The 20408-nt window shown below is 40.4% G+C and overlaps 1 protein-coding gene across 1 annotated transcript in view; it reads left to right on the forward strand.

The window, feature by feature from the left end:
- Positions 1-20118, forward strand: part of mtcl2 (microtubule crosslinking factor 2) — a 90958-nt gene extending 70840 nt beyond the window's left edge. The window contains exons 16-24 of the mRNA XM_068733823.1: positions 6195-6344; positions 6640-6756; positions 9019-9083; positions 9244-9373; positions 9626-10213; positions 10725-10980; positions 11068-11286; positions 12635-13065; positions 13747-20118. Coding sequence (XP_068589924.1) covers positions 6195-6344; positions 6640-6756; positions 9019-9083; positions 9244-9373; positions 9626-10213; positions 10725-10980; positions 11068-11286; positions 12635-13065; positions 13747-13899 — 2109 coding nt within the window. The 3' untranslated portion in view covers positions 13900-20118. The remainder of the gene's footprint in view (positions 1-6194; positions 6345-6639; positions 6757-9018; positions 9084-9243; positions 9374-9625; positions 10214-10724; positions 10981-11067; positions 11287-12634; positions 13066-13746) is intronic.
- Positions 20119-20408: the final 290 nt, after the last annotated feature.

The raw sequence follows: 20408 nt of genomic DNA on the forward strand, positions 1-20408 counted from the left end.
TCATGGTGCAGGCCATTAGGAGACAAACTGATGCAACGTGCAATGTACAAAATGCATCATACTCTTTGATTTTATATTCTACACCCACTGTGTTGACCATTAAGGGAATACGATGATCCACTTTCCTTCGGTTGCTCTCCAGTTTTGAGTTTACGGAGACAGATGTTGACATTTAAAAGCCAACAGATACTCAGAAACTCAGATGTGGGAAAGTCGAGCAGAGCTCAACGAATTCAGGACAAGACAAAAGATCAATACAGTGGAAAGATTCGGTAAACAAGTAACTTTTGCTTCCAAGCCTGTGCTCCCTGCTTGCATGTGACTGGACAGTTATAGTAGACCTGTAGTTGGAAACAAACAGACAAAAAGAGAATAATATGTGGTGTTTCTGTTCTGAAGTGGCCAATATTAATTTTGACAAGTGGTTCTTGGAATTGCTGACTATTGCTGCTATTTGGTCAATGTCTACTTCCAAATTGCCAAGTGGCTTATGTATTTGTGAATTTGAGCCTTTCATCCCCTCTCTCTGTCTGTCTGTCTGTCTGTCTGTCTGTCTTATCTGCAGGCCGTGAGTGATGGTATTAATGTTTTATCCTCCTCTCCTCCCTCATTGTCTCTCTGTCTCATAACAGCAGCAGAGGTGGTAACTGTGTAAGTGTTAATTAACAGCCTCTGAGATAGAACACAGCCTGTGTGCTGCCGCCTGGTAATTGAGACAGAGAGAGAGGAGAGAGAGATAAAAGAAAGACAAAGAGGGCTGTTAAAGTTTGGCAATTGAAAAGCCTTTTCATATGTTACCTTTGTTCCCTGAGTGTATATGATTCTGCTATTCTATCATTAAAGGCCATCTGACAAAATGTGAACATATTGCAGATTTTGTGGCAGGCCCATACCTGCAGGTTTATCTTTAGCCTCAAACTAACCAGCAGCATTAACACAAGATGGAGGGTGTCAGTTTGCAAAAACATGTTTTTCATTTACGCCATGTGCTGTGGTTGTAATTTATGTCATCAAAGTAGTTTATTATACATGCATTGTCATTCGTTTTCAAATATTTTCTCATATTACCTTTCAACATTAAGTTCTTTCAACATCCTGTTTCACGTAAAAACCTGTAAAACCACGCAAGTAAATTATACCATCCATAGAAACCTCACCCTAAATGAACCCAAACCTAAATTCTAAACTCAAAAGCAAAAAGCCACACGATTAGATAAAGAACAGTTTGCACCTTGTATTTGATATATTTTTTGTAATTCATGTTTGGACTTTTCCAGCTGCCAACATGGAGTTTAAAAGTCCATGTTTAAAAGTTGCAAAATGTTAAAGCATCTAAAAGGAAATCCAGGAAAAGATCAGAATGCAGTGCAGCTTTAAAAAAGTTTTGCCTTTTTTCTTTTGTTTTCCTTCATTTACTGAACATAACAAATTCACTCCATTGGATTAGTTGAAAGGTAGTCTTAAGTAAAGTTAATAACACTTTGTCATAAATGTATAATTTTCTTGCTTATCTGTAAGACATGTATGCAAGAGGATGAAATCTAATTTAAAACTTGCACACTTTGTCTGGTGGCAAAATGTATCACCAGAGCAGCTACAGTTCAGTCAAAAAAGATTGTTTAACAAATGATGCATGAAGTAGCATTTCTATATTATAACCACAGGCTGCAACAACTAGTCACAAAGGGGGACAAACCATGTACACCAGAAACAATTAGACATTAAAAGATTCATCTAAATACATACACAAGTCAAAATACATTAAAAAAAGGACCAATCATTGCATCTCATAGTGAATTGAGTGCTATGATTAACTGAGGTGAGGAAAAACAGGACCACAAAATAAACACAAAGAAATAAGGAATGTTAAAGGGAATTCAAATTCAATGCAAAGTGATGATTATCAATATTTTAATATATTTAGGTTGAAAAAATGAAATGGGTTTAGTTAAGATTAGCCTGATCGCTTTATGCTAATGCTAATTATGATCTTAATCTTAAATCCTAATTCTAAAACTGAAATGTCCCTTTGTGAAGAAATAAATACCTTGGCTATGACAGGTGTGTTTTGGTCCACACCAGTACCGAAACACAAAGATACACACAGAGAGACACTCGCACACGGACAGAGTCATTAATCATCGTCATGATCAGAGAGACTCTGCCTTCGCGCTGTGGTGCCTGATCATTTGTCTTCTGATTGGTTTGGCAGCTCCTCTTGGCAACCAATAGGAGTTGCGAGCAGCGTTACAAAGTGATGGGACGCTCTCCTTTTCTTAAACGTGACGTAGCAGCAGGCTATTTATCAGATTAAATTTACAGACTAACCTTTGTGGCTTAATCAAAGAATCCAATCACACGGCTGCGATTCATTTTGAGTGAAACCAACCATGTCATGTCGGGCTGGATGTCGACACACAAAAATATGACTTTAATATTTGATTATGTTTAACTGTGTTGCACTTTATCACAGATTTTGTCAAATTAAAACAGAAGCACACACACACATTTGAAAAACTTTATTGGCATTATTCTCTTTTCTGCCCTGTAATATAAGCGTGCGTGCGTGCGTGTGTAGACATTCACCAGCCCACTGAACCACGTCGGTGCCAAGGCGTCCTGGCAGCATGTAGCTCCAGCTGTTGCTTTGTTGAACAAGTCAACTCAATTTCAAACACTGTCCTACCTGTCAAACGGCTTGACAGGAAATTATCTCCGCCGTTCAGCCTGATAAACAAACGCCGTCAGCGAAGTAGAAACAATATCCAGAGCCCTGAAAGCGTGCAGTACAACACTGCCTCCTTTTTTTTTTGTCCATTAATCAGTCATCCGTGCTGACATTGGGACATGTTACAAACACCTGTCGAGCGCAGCTGGAAGCTCTGATCGCTCACATCTGTTGAATTCACTTCACTCTTGAAGGGAGTATGAAGATGAAGATAAAAAAGATTGTCTTTTCAGACAACAGAAACGTCAATGTGCAACTCCAACGCATTTGTATCTCAATATTCAATGAGTCCTCATACATAAACAATAAACTACGTTATTTGTTTCTTCCAAAACAACACATGTGACTGTCTAGGAATGTCTAGTATAAGTGTTTTCTGATCTGCCACCTCTGCAGTCAAGCTCTGGTTAAATTGAGGCTTAATCTACTTAAAGACTTGAAAAACCTTCTTGCCGAGAGTTTGATGAGAAGATCGATACGTCTTCCACAACTGTATGCTAAATGCAGTCGGAATCAGCTAGCCTGGCTCTGTCCAAAGGTAATACAAATAACTGCCTACCAACCCCTCTAAAGCTCATTTAATTAACATGTTGTATCTAATCTCATGGTCCCAGCCTTTATGCTAAAATAAGCTAAAATAACCGTCTCCAGGCTCCAGCTTCATATTTAGCATAAAGGCATGAGAATAAAACTGATCATGTTTTTCCCAAAATGTCAAACTCTTCCTTTAAGGTTTGAGGGAAAAGTCCGATACAGCTCAAAGAACTCAATATAGCATCCTTAGCTTGAAAACAGAAAGCACTGCCACTGACAGAAAAATTGCAAAATTGAGGTTGAGAATCAGTTCAGCTTCAGTTGTAGATGCAACGCAGTCAGCTTTGCTATATTTAACATCTGCATGCATTATGTAATAGCTAGGCTCTGTTTTTATTTATAAACCTGGCACACATTTTGTCTCTCAGGATTGTTGTGGTTGCTGCTTGCCCTAGAATTAACAGCCAATGGTTGATATGGAGTACTGATAGCACTAACAGAGGAAACAAACCTTGTTGTTGTCCTGTAGTTAAAATCAGCTGCGGGCAAATCACATGCTGCCCAACATAGCACATCATACCCTGTGGGTCCATCTGACACTGACCAGTGGTATTGTTTGCATCAACAGTTACTGTTTGTTACCAGATCATTGCTAATAGAATGAACTACAGTAGAGTATCAGTATAAAGTATTAAGAATTGTATTTCTAATTTGGTATTGAATTGAAAATATTCTACAGGAAGATCACAGTGGCTTAACATGGAGCTTTTCCTTTTTATACACTCTCTGATTGGTATAATAATAACAATGGATCTAATGATAGTAAAATTAAGTAATTCCTCTTGACTTCCCACTTGGCACTTTAGGGCCCCTGTCGGTTTGATTGGGGTTTGTTGCCACAGCGCTGTTGTTGTTAGTAGCTCTCAGCTCTGTGTTTCCACAAATAGTTTCTATGTCTCTTTCTACATCTACGAAAAATTGCTTCTGCATAGATACTTGAGGAAAAACCCACATGATGAATGTGACAACTGTGAAGGCAAAGATTTAATCAATGCCTGACTTTTAGGGGGATTTTTTTTATGCTAAACCAGATTCCTCACTAACCAAGCCCTGAAGTGTCCTCTTGGGATTATTTTAGTAAAACTTAATTAATAAATCTGCTTTTATATTAATGGTTTTAGCTGAATAAATAAAAGTAATTGAACTTGCTAAATGGTGAGTGGAGAGTCGTGAACCAGACGTCTCTCATCCACCAATAAATGGTATTCATCCGGTGAAATCGCCCCCCTCTTAACGCCTCGGCAGTAAACCTCGTTAAGACGCAGGGCTTGTTAAGCTGCGTTCGTCTCTAACGAGCAACGCTCCGTTGCCATAGGAGACGGGAGATTGGATGGGCGTGTGTGTGTTACGCTGTGATTGGCTGCCAGACGGTTCCATTAGCACCATATACGGACGCCAGTGCCAAAGAGCCACGGGGGATTGATGGGCCTGGGGTTGTGTGTGTGTGTGTGTGTGTGTGTGTGTGTGTGTGTGTGTGTGTGTGTGTGTGTGTGTGTGTGTGTGTGTGTGTGTGTGTGTGTGTGTGTGTGTGTGTGTCTGCTTGTCAGGCTGATGGGCCTGATAGTGTCGGCTGTGTGAACTATGAGGCTCACACTGAGGAAAAGGGAAAGCAGAGCTGCTCATAAAAATTTCAAGCGATCCCACCTTCCAGGCTCTGTGACAGCAGGCCAGATTTATACAGAGCGAGAAAAAAACAGGGGGTGAGAGACCTGGAAATAGAAGGTGAGAAAGCAGTAGAGAGAGGGTGAAGGGGTGAGAGGGATAGAGATGGGGAAGAGGGGTACAGAGGGAGAAGGAAGGAATAGCTGAGAGAGCTTCAGTAGCAAAGATATAATCAAAGGAGAAGAACAAAGAGACAGTTCTCTAGGTTGTGGTCTCTGTCCTCCTCATCAGTCCCTCACCACAACATGAAGATCATTGGATGAGCAGCAGAAAGCCATCACAAGGATCTCATCTGTGTGGAGACTTTACTTTGCCTTCTAGTGGATGAGGTCATATAACAGACCTTTTCCCAATACATAATAATAATAAGTATTTGTGTGTGTGTGTGTGTGTGTGTGTGTGTGTGTGTGTGTGTGTGTGTGTGTGTGTGTGTGTGTGTGTGTGTGTGTTTGACGTGGAAAGTAACTAAGTACATTTACTTGGGGTGACTGTGGCTAAGTGGTGAAAGGGCCGCCTTTCATTCAGAGGGTTGGCAGTTCGATTCCCGGCTCATGTCAATGTGTCCTTGATCAAGACACTTAACCCCAAAATTGCTCCTGTAGCTGCGTCTACGGTAGATAGATACTGAATTGTAAGTCGCTTTGGATAAAAGCGTCTGCTAAATGACTGTAATGTAATGTAATGTACTTAAGGGCAGAGCTAAAGCAAGATTTTACAGACGTTATACTTTAATTGAGTATGTCCATGTTGTTCTGAGCACCAGTGTCTTTTTTTCAGTTGTTCCCAATGAAGAGAGATCGTATCGCGATGTTATATCTTATAAGATCATCATGTTATGATGCCACTTATAGATTCACTCAGCATTATTTTAACAATCCTGCTTTATGAGAAGTACTTATTACTAGTGCTTATTTTGATACCTTTTTACATGTTTAAATTGAACTTTATTATCCAAAAGAGGAATTGCTGTTAATATTTATTACATTTTAGAATAATAGTATAATGTTTTATATAACAGTATTTTTACATTGCAATATTGCTATAGTTACTGAAACTTAACTTATCTAACAGTAGTGATTTATAAAAAAATTAAGTTCATGAAAGTTTTCAATTTGCGAACAGAATAATGATCTCCACTTACTAGGATTTAGGGGGAAATGGGTGTAAATTACATTTTTACCATGATCTTCTATGTCTTTTCTCCTATCAGCTTGAGACCAAATCAGGAAAAGCAGCGTCTCTGTCCGTCACTGATGCACTGGAGCCTCCGGACCTGAAGGTGGCGCTGAAGAGGGAGCGTGAAGAGCACCAGCACCTCCTGGCCGATTCCTACGCAGCCGTGATGGACCTAACTAAACAGGTAAATGTCTGTCTGAATGCACCAAGTTAGGTTGGAAGGAAACTTTGTTTGCACAGACAGAGCAAACTGTGTTGCGAGATTTTATCACAAAGAGATAAATCCCTCCAGCTCAATTTCCGGTTGTAAAAACGTATTATTAAATTTCTGTGACGGCTCAAGAGTTGTGTTTTACTTAACATTGATCTAGTGTTAAAATTCATATTCTGGCGGTGTGCACACCAAATCCATCCTCTTCCTCTGATGTTTTTCCTCTTCTTCTCGTCTCTCCGCTGTGACCCACCTGCGGACCAATCAGCTTCAGATCGGGGAGAGGAACTGGGGCAGAGAGAAGCTGGAGCTGCTGGAGAGGTTCAGCCAGGAAAGAGCTCAGTGGGAGCAGAGACTGGGAGAGGCCACTGCACAACAGGGGAAGGTATGACATGCGTGTGTGCGTGTGTGTGTGTGTGTGTGTGTGTGTGTGTGTGTGTGTGTGTGTGTGTGTGTGAGCAAGAGAGAAATGTCAAAGATGAAGAAGAGATAAGGAGTGAGCGTATCTTGGGTGATGGAATCTGAGAGGATGAGGGTGTCTGAGATAAGAAGGACATCTAAAGTGTATCGAGTCATTGGATCAGATGTGGGGGTTCTTGGTACACTTTTTTCAATTACTTCCAATCACATCTGATGATTTCTCTGAAATATTATTAACATTTTACCAAAGCCATAGCTAGTGCAATATGGCTGCTTTCAGACTCCCATTAGCATTTCACCAAAAAAACTAAAACAATATAGAAAAAAAATGTGTCTATATTTCAACTTTGAGTTACAACTTAGTCAAATCTAAATGCATGTTTTTCACGGACACTTTTCATGTGAAACTCTTCCCATTGTGTGCACAAGCTCTATTTTTGTAACTAACAACTACGCAACATCTACTATTGCCTATTGTCAGTTTACTTCAAAGCAACTTCACGTCCATCTGGGCCTCCTTCCATTATAAACTCAACCAAACATATCATGCAGTACGTTAAAGTCGAAAGCAACACTAGAAATGTCAAAATAGACCAAAAATGCATGTTACTGTTGTCTATAGGGTGATATTTTTTCTCTTGGGATACTTTGCTGATGCAGACAAGTAACCGCAGCTGTTGATGACATAATGTGAGTGAGGAGGAGGAGCCTCTTTGGTGTTATTGCCTTACTGTGGTCATTCTGATCTTCTGATTATACATCAGAGCAGTCACTGCCAAGCTGCTTCAACATGTCTGGGAGGGATTTCATCAGTGTTTTAAAGTGGTAGTTAGTTTTTTCTCCATAAATACACAAAGGAATTAAGATATCTCTGTCTGCTGTGCCTCCGGTTCTCAGTCTGAGGGTGTCTTTTGTCTTCCCTTTCCTTTCTGTTCATTCCTTTCACTCCTCTTCTCGTCCATCTCCCTCCTTTTCCTTCCTCCTGTCTGCTGCGTGTGATCCCGTCTCACTCCTTCCATTAAGTGGCCGTGTGCTGCATTGGAGACTTGGCAGGAGGCCGCAGCTCGTCATACTTTAATCTACTCTGTCTCAGTCTTTCAGAGTGTGTCTGTGTCATGCTCTGTCACACACAAATCTCATCTACTGTCTCCTCTACTCGTATTGTGCTGTTGGGTCATCCAGAGACTTCTGACTTTTGATTACAGTGCCCCCATCAGGCCAGTCAGTGTAAAAGTAGCTGGATTTTAGTGTAATTTGAGCTTCTCGGAGTTACTGTAGAAATCTGATGTTTACTGTTTCCAGTTGAAATGGGATGTTGGGGTGGATTAGGCTAGATTTTCTAGAGGAAATGTATTTTAAAGAAAACATACAGTCCATACGTTTAACCAGTGGTACTTTTGTGTCCGACGTACCCCCACAGACACCGCCAGTTATGTTCCAATATGTTTATTTGAACTGATTTGAACTGGATTATTATTATTTAACACTTTTAATTATTTAAGTGGGTATTGTTTCAATATTTTCCATGCAATTGAACTGTCAGCGTTTAGGTCAGTTTGGTTAAGTTTGAAGTGGCAGTCCCCCTGGCAACTGCAGAAGTACCCCATTGGGTCCAAGTAACTCTGTTTGGGAATGTAGTCTAAAAACTGGTCTATATTTAGCGATCTGTCAGTGTACTATACACACCCATGCAGCGTGGTCTGCAGTTCAGTGAGTTGCAGGTGAAAGTCCATCAGTGTATCTGCACAACTAAGCACATTATCTGCAGATGTCCTTTTCCCCTCTTCCCACTCTGTCTCTTTCCTCTGAGGGGAAATGAGAGTGTGAGATCACCTCTCAAGTGTGAAACGAACTGACTCAGCATCACCATCTCTCTGTGTGTGTGTGTGTGTGTGTGTGTGTGTGTGTGTGTGTGTGTGTGTGTGTGTGTGTGTGTGTGTGTGTGTGTGTGTGTGTGTGTGTGTTTGCATGCTGTCTGTCACAGATAGATTATACTTGTCAGTCTCCACTTCCTTCTGCCAAAACAGCTCTAGAGGAAGTGGACAGCAATGAGATGAATGTGTCTACAGTGGATGTCTGCCAAGGTGTGAAAAAAAAAAAGTGTAGAAAAGGAAAATGCCAAAAGAACATTTTGCTCAAATGATGCAATCTTTCAAAAATGCTCATAAGATGTAAACAAAATAAATAGTTGTGTGGTTTCACTGACAGGTGTTTTTTGTCCTCACAGTCAAAGTCATTCGGCAGCGAGTCCTCTGCAGACACAGTCGTCACGAATGGAACAGGATCACCAAGGTAACAATTTCAACACATTACCTCACAGTTTTAAATCAATTAGTAGCATGAAATGTTCAAAACGGCTTCATGAAGGAGTGTGAATTTGTAATCTCGATGAACAGAGCATAACTTTGCTTCTCTTTTCTCATCCACTCCTTCCTCCTCTTTCAATGAAAAGAGCCAAATCCACATCAGAGCTGGATGGCCCAGAAGTTAACGGTGGGGCCAATCAGGAGGAGAGAATTCAGTTTGCTGTCCCAGAGCTGGGTGACCTCACCAGGAAGAACTGGACCTACCTAACCAATGAGGTGAACACGTTGTGAATTTACACATTTACTGTTTTAAAATGTGCAGTTTATTGGGATTTCTTTGCTTTGATATGTTTGACAAGACTAGTGAAACAAAGACTGGATTTTACTTTTAAAAGTTATACGATTTGTATAACAATTGTCATAATATCTGTTCTCTCCTCAAGCTGAAGACAGCATAGTAAAAATGTATACTGATCACTATTTTTTATACTGTTTTTTGTTTTTTTTGTCCCCACTCTCTCATCTCAGACCCCAGAGGTTGGGGACACCTGTAAAACCTGGGACGGTCCCAGCGGCTCTTGCAGCAGCTTAGTGGGATCAGAGCTGGATCTGGAAACCGTCCAGAGGAGCTACACTGCTCCAGACCGCACCGGCATCCGGATCTACTACAGCCCTCCTGCGGTAAGACGCATGGAGCACCGCAGAAGGAGCCAGGAGGCCAAAGAGTCACAGCGGGCCCAGAACGGGACCTCTTCCCTGGGAGTGAGTGGCTCAGACACGGGCCTGACTGCGGTGGGAACCCTTGAGGTTCAGCAGCAACAACCTCCATCGTCCTTTTCGTCCTCGTACGAGCAGTGGCTGAGCTCACTGTCCAAGCAGCACAGGGAGCTGCTGGAGAGCAGAAGCGGCTGCATCGCCGGTTCGATCCCCAGTGTCGCCAATGGCGTTGGCGGCTCGGTTGATGGGATGGCACCCTCATCGGCTTTCCACGGCCTGGAGATCGGGGAGATTTCCGCCAACTTGAGTGATGACATGAAGGAGATGACCAACTGTGTCCGCCAGGCCATACGCTCTTCCTCTCTGGAGAGGAAATCCTCTAAGGAACCTGGGAGTCAGGTACTTTCTTTTTAAGAATGAAAATACTTTGTAGTAACAATACTTGCTCTGTTGAAAATGTAAATTTATTTAAAAGTTTTGGTCAATGGACTTCAGATAACTGTAGCAGGTATGTGACAGGTATGTGCAGACTTTTTGAATGTTTATTTAGATTATACAGTAAGATTTATAATAATCACATCTCATCACTTTTGTAATGATTCCCCATCCTATCAAGCAATTTTGGTATATTTTTAATCCTATAAGGCATGTTTTCAAAAAGATGCATTAATTTGAACCTATAATTCTAAACAGCTTTTTGTGTGTCTAGTGTTTTATGAAAAAAGATGTTACTAGATAATAATAATAAAAAAACATTCACTTATTAAGATATTTTTGCAGTATACTAAGACATAATTTTCAGGATCATCTCTCTTCAGTGGCTGTTTCGATTACTCTTCATTGTTTTTTCTCCTTCTCTTAACACAATAACACACTAAACGTTCTCCATCATTTCCTTTTCTCCCCCCAGGGCATGTCCACCAGGTCCACGCAGACCACTGCGCAATATGTCAGCATCGGGCTTCAAACTGACAACCTTTCCAACAGCAGAGGGTTCCAACATAAAGCCTGGTCTCCTCGCCCCTCGCCAACAACCACATCCTCGCTGGTGTCCGCTCGAACCCGGCAGATATCCTCATCCCTGGATAAAGTTCACAGCCGCATCGATAGGCCATGCTGTTCACCCAAGTATGGCTCACCCAAACTACAACGCAGAGTGTCTTCTGGTAATTAGAGTTTGTTCTCCGGCCTCTAACATCCACTGTAAACACTATTGCTTGGGAGAAGGAGACATCCGACTGCTCTGTTTTTAGGCTCCACCTCTAGACTGGACGGCAGTTCCTCTTCCAGGGACCGGAGCCTGTGGAGCCTCCAGCAAAGATCCATCGGTGGAGGAGGAGGCTCGGCCTGGGCTCGCTCCACCACCACCAGGGACAGCCCCGTCCTGAACGGCCTCACCGACGGCCTCTCCAGCCTCTTCAGTGTGGTCGAACACACTGGAAGCACAGAGTCGCTCTGGAGGGCTGACGGAGGTAAGATACTGTGTGAAAATAAAACCGTTTTCATGGAAGACATTTTGTCATTTGACATGTCACAGTAGGAGAAGCATAGGTGTAAAAAATAAAATGATGGCAGAATGCCTCGGTTTCAGGATCCTGTTCATGCTAGCGTACTAAGATTATAACGGAAACTGTTTTTTAGTAACACCTGTGGTTTTGCTGCAAAATGTCTGCTCAAAATGTCTGCTCTTAAACAAAGACAATCAACCAAATTTGCTGGCATTCATTAACTTTTACTTTTTACTTTTTGCTTAAAATTTCAAATGGAGTCATTTATTGGAGTCATCGTGTTATTTTTGTCAGGTCTTTGACATCACTCCACTTTGATTATTTATTACCATTATTTTGTTACTGCACACAGTGCAATGCATACATTCTTTTTTTCTATTAGGGGCAGGTCTTAGCATTATTTGTTTTACACTTAATAATCGTACTCTCGTTATTATTCTTATGTTCTTGTAATTTACTTTTTCTGTTTTAGTTTACTTATTTTACTAAATGTATCTTACTCTTTTTGCCATTATATTCTATCCAGTCCGTATTACTTCTTATACACTATATATTTATTACTCTATTATTACAGAGTTATTATTATTATTGTTTATATTTTTACTTTTTTTGTTTTTTTCTTATTCTTCCGTGGTAATTTTTCATCAATCTCTGGCACAAGAATATCCTTCGGAATTAATAAATTAACATCTTATTCTTCTTATTTTATATGAAACAACTCAAGTGGAATGCAGTCTTATTCCCTGAGTTTTGCTTTTAAGGATTCATCACCCATCTTTACAAACTCTATGAAATGTCAAAAAATATTTGAGAAAGCAAATCAAAACTTTAGACATTTAGTTTTATCTGAAGTAGAGTCCAAAACTCAAACATATTCTGTTGACAGTATTATAGAACAAAGCAAACCCTTACCTATTTATGGTTTATCAAATCTGGTGTTACTTCATTTCAAGTACTACATCAGTTATTTAAATATATTTACATATTTTAAATTTGGAGTAGAAATCAATGATGTTTTTTATTAATATGTCAGGTGTACAGTGCAGTATGGCAACACAATATAACTGTTGTGTTTCATGTCATTAGGGTTTTGTCTAGAATATTAAATTACTAGTAGAGGTCAGAGGCAGAACACAAACTTCTACCATGAGTGAAAATTCAGAATCTTGCTTTTACAGCTAAAGTCTCCATTCCTGCTGACTGTCACTGACTTGACAGTGCAAGCATGAGTCCAAGATTCAATCAGCCCTGTAAACCACAATTTTTGGAAAAGAAATATAATCGCTGCCTTGAATCACTATTTTGCGATTAGGGGCCAGCCAGGGAGCCAGTCCAGCACGGCAGTCTTCTGCCGCAGGGAAACCCACCAGTGCACCGGTCTGTGGACCTGACCCCGGCTCTCAGCGGTACGGAGGCCTGGTCCAGGAGTTCTTCAGGAATGTCTGCAGCAGCCGTGGCCCAGGAGCAGTCGTCCTGTCTGAGGAGAGAGTGCAAAAAGACTCCAATTACAGCCTCGGAGGTCTGGGTGTCTCGGGAAGTTTCAGCGGAGTGGATGAGCCCAAGCCGGAGTGCGTGTCAGTCGTGGTCGGGGGATTCGGAGCGCTGGCTATAAGCAACGACAGTGTGACCAAGATCGTCAATAAGAGGTTCATGAGGCAGACGGTCGGGGAGGAGATGGTCAGTATCATGGGAGGAGGGAAAGAAACGACGAGCAACGCTGGTGCCGCAGGACCTGGGACAGAGGTGCAGCCATTGGAAATGTACTTTTATTATAAACTTTAAAGAGGACCATACCAGTAGTTGTTTTAGCCCATCTACATTAATTCACTTTTACTGTACATCACAGCTCTTTTGCCAAAAATGAATCTGTGTTTTAGAAAAGTCTATATATTCACTCTACTATTCCAGTAGAACAGTGGGTTTTTTCGAAAGCATGCTAAACAGTTTTAGATTTTTGTATGTATTTCCGACCGTTTCCATTCACTTCAGTACCGTTTGAAAATCAATTGGACTTTCAAAACTAAACGACACTCGTTGGTCATATTATCCTACTGTCAACACCAACTGACCAGACTGGAACACACTGTGTTCAACATCATGCTCAAATCTTATTTATTATGGGGTCAACAATCACAGTGTGCGTCCCGATCTTAAGCAAGTTTCAAACGTCTGCTAGAATGTCTTCAGCTTACAGAAATAAGTGGAGACAGATAGCTGCCTGAGATGGTAAATATGGAAAAATAGGCACTGCATTAGAAACTGGTCCTCAAAAGTTGTAGTTGAGAAGATCGATTTTGCCCTGGTGTGGTCTTTTTAAAACTCAATCTAAAATAAAAAAAATATGTTCATAATGTAATATGAAAACACAAAACATTCATACCTACCTACGTGTTTGGATAAATAAGACATCTTTCCATTTCCCAGGATGCACCCTGTGACTGTGCTGCCCAGTCCTCCTCCTGCCTCGCCCGACCATCAAGAGCAGCAGGAGCTCGCCATTTGGTCGGCCAGTGCAAGCACCGCCCACAAGAGTCTCCGGCGACAACCGAGGAGAAGGGGGACACCTGCAACGAGTGATGACACTTCAAAGACACGCAACACACACACACACACACACTCAATACTGATTCTTCACAAACACTGTACATCACTGCCATGAAAAACGCAATTCCTCACACCCCTCACGTCAGCAAATGTACATTCACACATACAACCTGCCACACAGGTGCACTGCCAAACATCACACACACACACACACACACTGCTAGCACACTGCACAGACTGCTCCACAAACCCACTGCCACATGCACACATCCATAACACTGCTCTTGGACTGTACCATTCTGATGCCAAGGACAGGGAGGTCAGAAACTCCAAGCCAGCAACAGATCCAACCATCACAAATCTACCAGCAGGACATAAAACACATTAATTTGACACGCTTTACTAAACAAGAGTAACTCTACGAACTGAAGAGAGTCTAACAAGTAAAACTATGATGTCAGGACCGGATCTACTAAACCCTTCAACCCCCCCACATTTACAGAATAAGGTACTACAAATTGTCCGTTTTGGACTGGAAAATCCACCTTTACGACGTCGTCTTGCCACTATGCTGTTGGACCAGTAGCCATGTTGGAATTACAGATAAGCAAGGAGGAGAAAAGGACGTGGTCCCAGTTTGAGTATGCGTTGAAAGTGCATGTGTTACTTTGAGAGCCACAGTATAAAACTGGAGAGGGGACATCCGTCACAGCTGGAAAGAGCTTCCACATTGTGGTAGCAACTCTGAAACCATCAGTCTAAGATCATTTCTCTCTGAACTTTGTCGTCATATACACACATGCTGTGCTGGGAAATGCAATTATGCCTTTTTGATTCATTAGCACAATAACATTCCAGCGAGTGTCACCAACAAGGATCTGACAATGCCACTTTTTGATGACGCCTCTGCTTCGGTTGCAGCCTGGTATTCAACTAGTCCTCCTGTTACGTTAGATCACGAAAGGAGAAATTTGAGTTCTATTGGACAACAAATCCCAGCATAACCAGACTTGGACTCCATGGATTGATGTTTGGACTCGTCAGCTTTATAAATGAGACCATACAACTGATATGAGTGGACCTCCTACCATTGTTGCGTAGTAGCAAACAGAAAGAACAAAAAAGCTCCCCATGCTTGCTCGAAGTATCTGTCCATTGTGCTCACAGAAGGACTTTGGCCACTAATACGGAGACGTTTTGTGGCATCGTAGTCATGGTTCCTAAACCCTATGAAACCCACTTCAAACATGTTACCCTCCAGAGTCTGATTGGAAAAATTATAGTTTTGGTTTCGACCTGTTACAGCAGGCAGAAAGTGCCTGCTCGTTTCCTATTTTGAGATATTTCTAACTGATGTCAGGATTCATCTTTAACCCTTTGATCATCGTTAACCTAAAAAGTCCATCTGCAGTTTTCACTTGGCATTGGATGGAGATGCACTGATATGACTTTTCAAACTTATTTTTTACTAGTTGTTGAGTGCCTCAACAACTAGTTTGGCATCCTGCTACACAAGCCCAAGCCAAAACATGAAAAGTATTCCAATTCTCTCCATTCTGTAAAAAACTGTACAGAACATTTAGGTGGTTTACACTAAATATCAATGTGACTTTCAGAATTAAATAATTAACAACACTTATGATATTGATCTGAGTTCCATCAGCTTTATCAGTGCATCCCTACCCTACTGTGCTTCATGGCATCAGATATGAGGTGTGTCCAAACTCAAAATGCTCATCGACCAGAAACACTCACTAACTCTAAGCAGTGTCCAAGGAGAATTCAGAAGCATTCCTTTTATTAGAGTCTTTCGCAGATGTGTATGTGTGTCTGGTTTGTGTGTACGTTTAGTCATTGAATTCTCAGCGTTATGGTGTACCAGTGCATCATTTCCAGGTCTCGTAAAGGGGATAGTTTTTAAATACTTCCTCTTTTCCCTCCACTCTTCTCTCACGCACAACTGTCCTCGTGTTGTAGTACTACAGCTACTCTACGAAATCTATACGCATTTTGTAAAAGGTAGCATTATAACGTGATCTTGGTAAACAACCAGCTAAGAGCTGTCCATTTGAAGCCAGAGTAGTGAAAGCACTGAGTTTTTACTTTTTAACAAATACATTCGAGACAGTCAGTAAAAGACAAAAAAAAATGTTACAGGGGTACTGATACAAATGGTCTTATTGGTGAATTGGAAACCTAAAAAGAATACTGTAAACTGAAAACAATCATATTTGGAAGGGTTTTTAATTCCATTTCTTTCTCCTGTCCCTTTGTTTGCCATGTTGTGTTTCTAATCAATCAATCAATCAATCAATAGATATTCAAAGTGCCTGTCAGATTACTTTTTAGTCAGCTCACACCAAAACTGGACTCCATATAAAAAAAATAAAACACAAACAAACACAGCGGGCCTTTTTTTTTAATGGGCGAGATTGTTTTTCTGCACATAATTGCGATCAGGCTGTAATAAGTAAAGCTAAAATAGAGTACTGTACCACAGTGGAGGAAGGACAAGACGGTTTACAGGTATAGTAGGACATAGTATGCACACTATACTAACTTTTTTTATACCAAGGGTTATTGTATTTCTGGAAAGTAAATTATTTTTGTTTTGTTTATTTTATATGGATGTTTTTGCTGATTTATTAGCCTGTTTCTATTATTTCTGTTTAGTTATCATGGTGCTACTTAGTGTGAAGTCTGCTGTGGGCTCATCTATTTGAATTATGTCTCTCCCGCTGTCTATTTGTGAGCTGCAGTCGAGCGTGTTTCTCCATCTCTGCACACGATTTAATGACTCTGCAGTTTAAAATAGGGCATTACAGTAACAGTGCATGTATTTAAATAACACAGGGAGGAAAACCCACAGTCTACATGCGGCTGTCTGTCTCCACATCAGCCCTCAATGCTGGTAGAAAACCCAATTATCTGAAACCAGTCACGGCTTCAAAAGCTACTTGCCACGGGAATAGACGGTCAGATGTTTGACCACAATTATACAACAGGTTGTTTTAGCCAAGCACTCTAATTGTTTAAAGACCACATGAAATCATATAACCTCATTAGAATGCTTCCAAATAGCACCGCTAATATGGTGGAGTACACATCCATCCCTGTCTAAATTCCATGATATTATCTTTTAAAGCTTTGTAGTTACATCACACAATTACAAACTACATCTGGTGTTGACACTTAAGAGAATTAACTGACAATACATAACGGCAGAAAAGGACGAAAGAGCTCGCTAAGACTTAGCTCGCTAACAGGTTCACTTAGCAAAGCAGTGACCTGTGAGTCAGAACTAGCTTTTCCATACTCCATACAAGTAAAACACTTTTAGGGGAAACTCCACAGAAAATCTACCGTTTGTAGTATCAAACTGTAAACTTGACATCCAGAAAGGTGGCTCTGAAAAGTTTAGCTTGTTTCTTCGCAGCTGTTGTCTGCTTAGATTTGGCAATTTCAAGGATTCCACAACGACCCAGTTTTCAGTTCACACTCCAGCAGCATAATCCACTTCTTTGCTGCCTTTCCGTGTTGTTTCCTACAATTATTCAAAATGTGGCTAAATATACTGCTTTGAATATACTATATACTAGTTTGGCACTAGCACGGTTAGCTGTTTGCATTTGCTGCACACAACTATGTATGCTAATGTAGTAATGTAAAGTTTTTTCCTAGTCAGGAGGTCTGGCACATTTGATCAAAACTCAGTACAGATATACCTCAATGACAAATAAACATATAAAGACTACACCAACCAGTTAAAAGAATCAAGACTGGTAATGATACATTTCTCACTTTGACCAAATATTAGCCTCTAATGCTATCTTCCTGCACAAATTACAGCACATACTGCATGTCAAGACAGTGATAGCTGACAAGCTAGCCAACATGTTAGCTTCACTCAAAATAGTTCACACGCGTTAGTAGTGTCACGGTAAGAGAGAAATCAAAAATTACTGAATACATTTTTCCCTTCACTGTGGCCCATGAGTTTGTTGTCTCCATTATGTTCAACATAAAAAAATAGCTTGAGAAGTTGATACACAGTGCAGAATGTAACCGCAGTCCAATAATGACATATTGATATTAGGTCTGGCACTATTTCTGTTTTTGGATTATAACTACAGAATATGTCATAGTAAAGCCATTAATACATCCCATTTGAAATTCATGCATGTAACATGTGAAACAGCAACCAAATGCCAGTAACAGGTCTTTATATATTTGATTTATTTGTGGGATTTCCAACAGTAAAAACAAGAAAACCATACATAAACCACTGCATGTATGAGTGAGTAGATGAAATAAAAGAAAGCATTCTATAGAAAGAGGAGGACCTTGGCAGAGTAAGTGATGATACTAAGGCAAGAAGGCAGTGGGATTTTTATTTTAATTGAAAGAACGCAAACCCTACAAAATAAAAGCACAAACCTGAAACAAATCTGCTTTTTTTTTTACAAAATACACTATTGACAACTACTAGAGAAGTGCTGGCATCATTTACTAAAACAATTGTCATTTAATCTTTCATAATTTCAGTACAAATATTTAAGCTGTGATGCGAAACGTAGATCTTTTCAAAAGTTCCTGATGTGGCCCAGCTCAATGACACGAGTGAAACAAGAATTCTTTATTGTGAGAAAGATTGTGCTCTACCTCTTACACCATTACCAAACTCTGAGACACCTCATTAAGTAACACGACGATAAGATACGAATGTATCTTTAACATTACTGTACATCGCCCTTAATGAGACGGTCACTTTGTGCCTCTTCTCTGCAAAGATGTCTGGCTTGAATTCAAACACTGTATTTTTCTGCAAATACAGACCTAGTACAAACTGCATGATGGTTCATTACATCTGAAGTTCAGATCAGATGTCTTAAGGTGTAGAATGATCTGTGTTTACATTCATCTTCCACTGTTGCTCTACTTCATACATTTTGACTGACCAATAAGGGACCTCAGTGTCAGGAGTACAGTACAACATAGAAATTAGTTTTGCTTTTGTGTGACCAGACCTCCAAACGGCTAACAATTCGGACCAAGGTTATGTTTTGATATCAGCCAACCACCAATCTTATGTTTTCTGCTGATATTGCAGAATCGAACGTAGGCCGGTATTTTAGACATGATACGATAGACAATTCCAGCACACGTTGAGACTGTGGATAAAACTGCCACTATTTTCATTTCATATTAGATGATGCAAAAAAATACAGAATGTTTAATGTTTTTAGCTATTTTGAACACATAAAATAATTTGTCTTTAATGCTTTAAAACTCGTGATTTTTCCTATAATAACATCAGATGTGACTGATATAGCTGGAAACACACCTCACAGCTCCTTCTGGTCTTTAACGTGGATGTATTTTCGCCAGCATAGAAGACTCAAAACCCTCTTCAACTCAGATGTCATTGGTCAGTTTTTACCTCGGCCTCTCCAGCCTTTCCACCTACCTGTCAGGTGTTATATTTGCTCCTCCCCCTCAGGTTATAAGTACCAGACATAGCAGCCAATGACAGGCGGTTTTAATGGGTCGCACGTCATCACCAGCCAATAACTGATGAGCTCTTACAGGTTGCATGGCACAAACCACAAGTCTCATTATTCCCTGTGTGTCTGTAAGCCTGTGGCCTGAAAAGCAGCCTTTTTAACGTGTTTCCATTCCATTCATATGATTGTTACATCCTGGGAATATGTAAATTAATTCTTAGCTGTTCATAATGTAGCTAAACGATTACCTAGAGACTGCCTGTATATTTGCTTTATATAACCTGCTCTTGTCTTTTTTTAATAACACCTGTTTTCTTGAATAAAATGAGAATTCAATGAATGACAAATTAAATGATATAAATGTGTCCCCCTTGTATTGCAAATTGGAAAAGAAAGAAAAGGTTTGTACTTGTACTATCTCCCTCCTTTTGTTTCTTTGAGAACAGCTGAATGTCAACAGCTGATCTGAGCCGGGTCGCTGTGGAAGTATGTAGCTCTCTCCCTTTATAGGCCCACACTTGAGCATTTCTTCTGTACATAGGTGCATTTTGAAGCTGACCAAAAACGAAAAAGGCAGACGTTTAATGAGTAAGATGAGGAAATTTGATCCAAGTGGATTTTTAAAAAGAGGTTGAGGATTTAAAGTTTTTTCTTTTTCTTTTTTCAACCGATGTAGCTTGTAAAACAAGATATTATAACTGCCTCCTGTTTGTCATAGAATTCATAAATAAATGTTTGTTGGAATTTAGCACGGTTTGTTTTCTCATCATTTTGTATATATTGAGCTTGGGTAAAATGTCCCCTTTTTGTCCACCTGTCCTCTACCTTCTTTGATAACAGATTAGTTGCTACAAGTATAGGCACCTAAAACGATTTGGTTTATGTTGCGGCCATAGTTGAAAGAAACCAACGATGACTGTTGTGAGTGGATGGGATGGCAACAGTTGTCAGTATCACAGACGGGAATAAAATGTCAGCATAATGCCTCGGCTGTTAAAGTGCTTATTATCTCTATGAATACAGGAGACCTAACCCACT

This window comes from Cebidichthys violaceus, unplaced genomic scaffold (assembly GCF_023349555.1).
Source record: "Cebidichthys violaceus isolate CVI_PGR_0920_01 unplaced genomic scaffold, fCebVio1.0.p SCAF_6, whole genome shotgun sequence".
Classification (NCBI taxonomy): Eukaryota; Metazoa; Chordata; class Actinopteri; order Perciformes; family Stichaeidae; genus Cebidichthys; species Cebidichthys violaceus.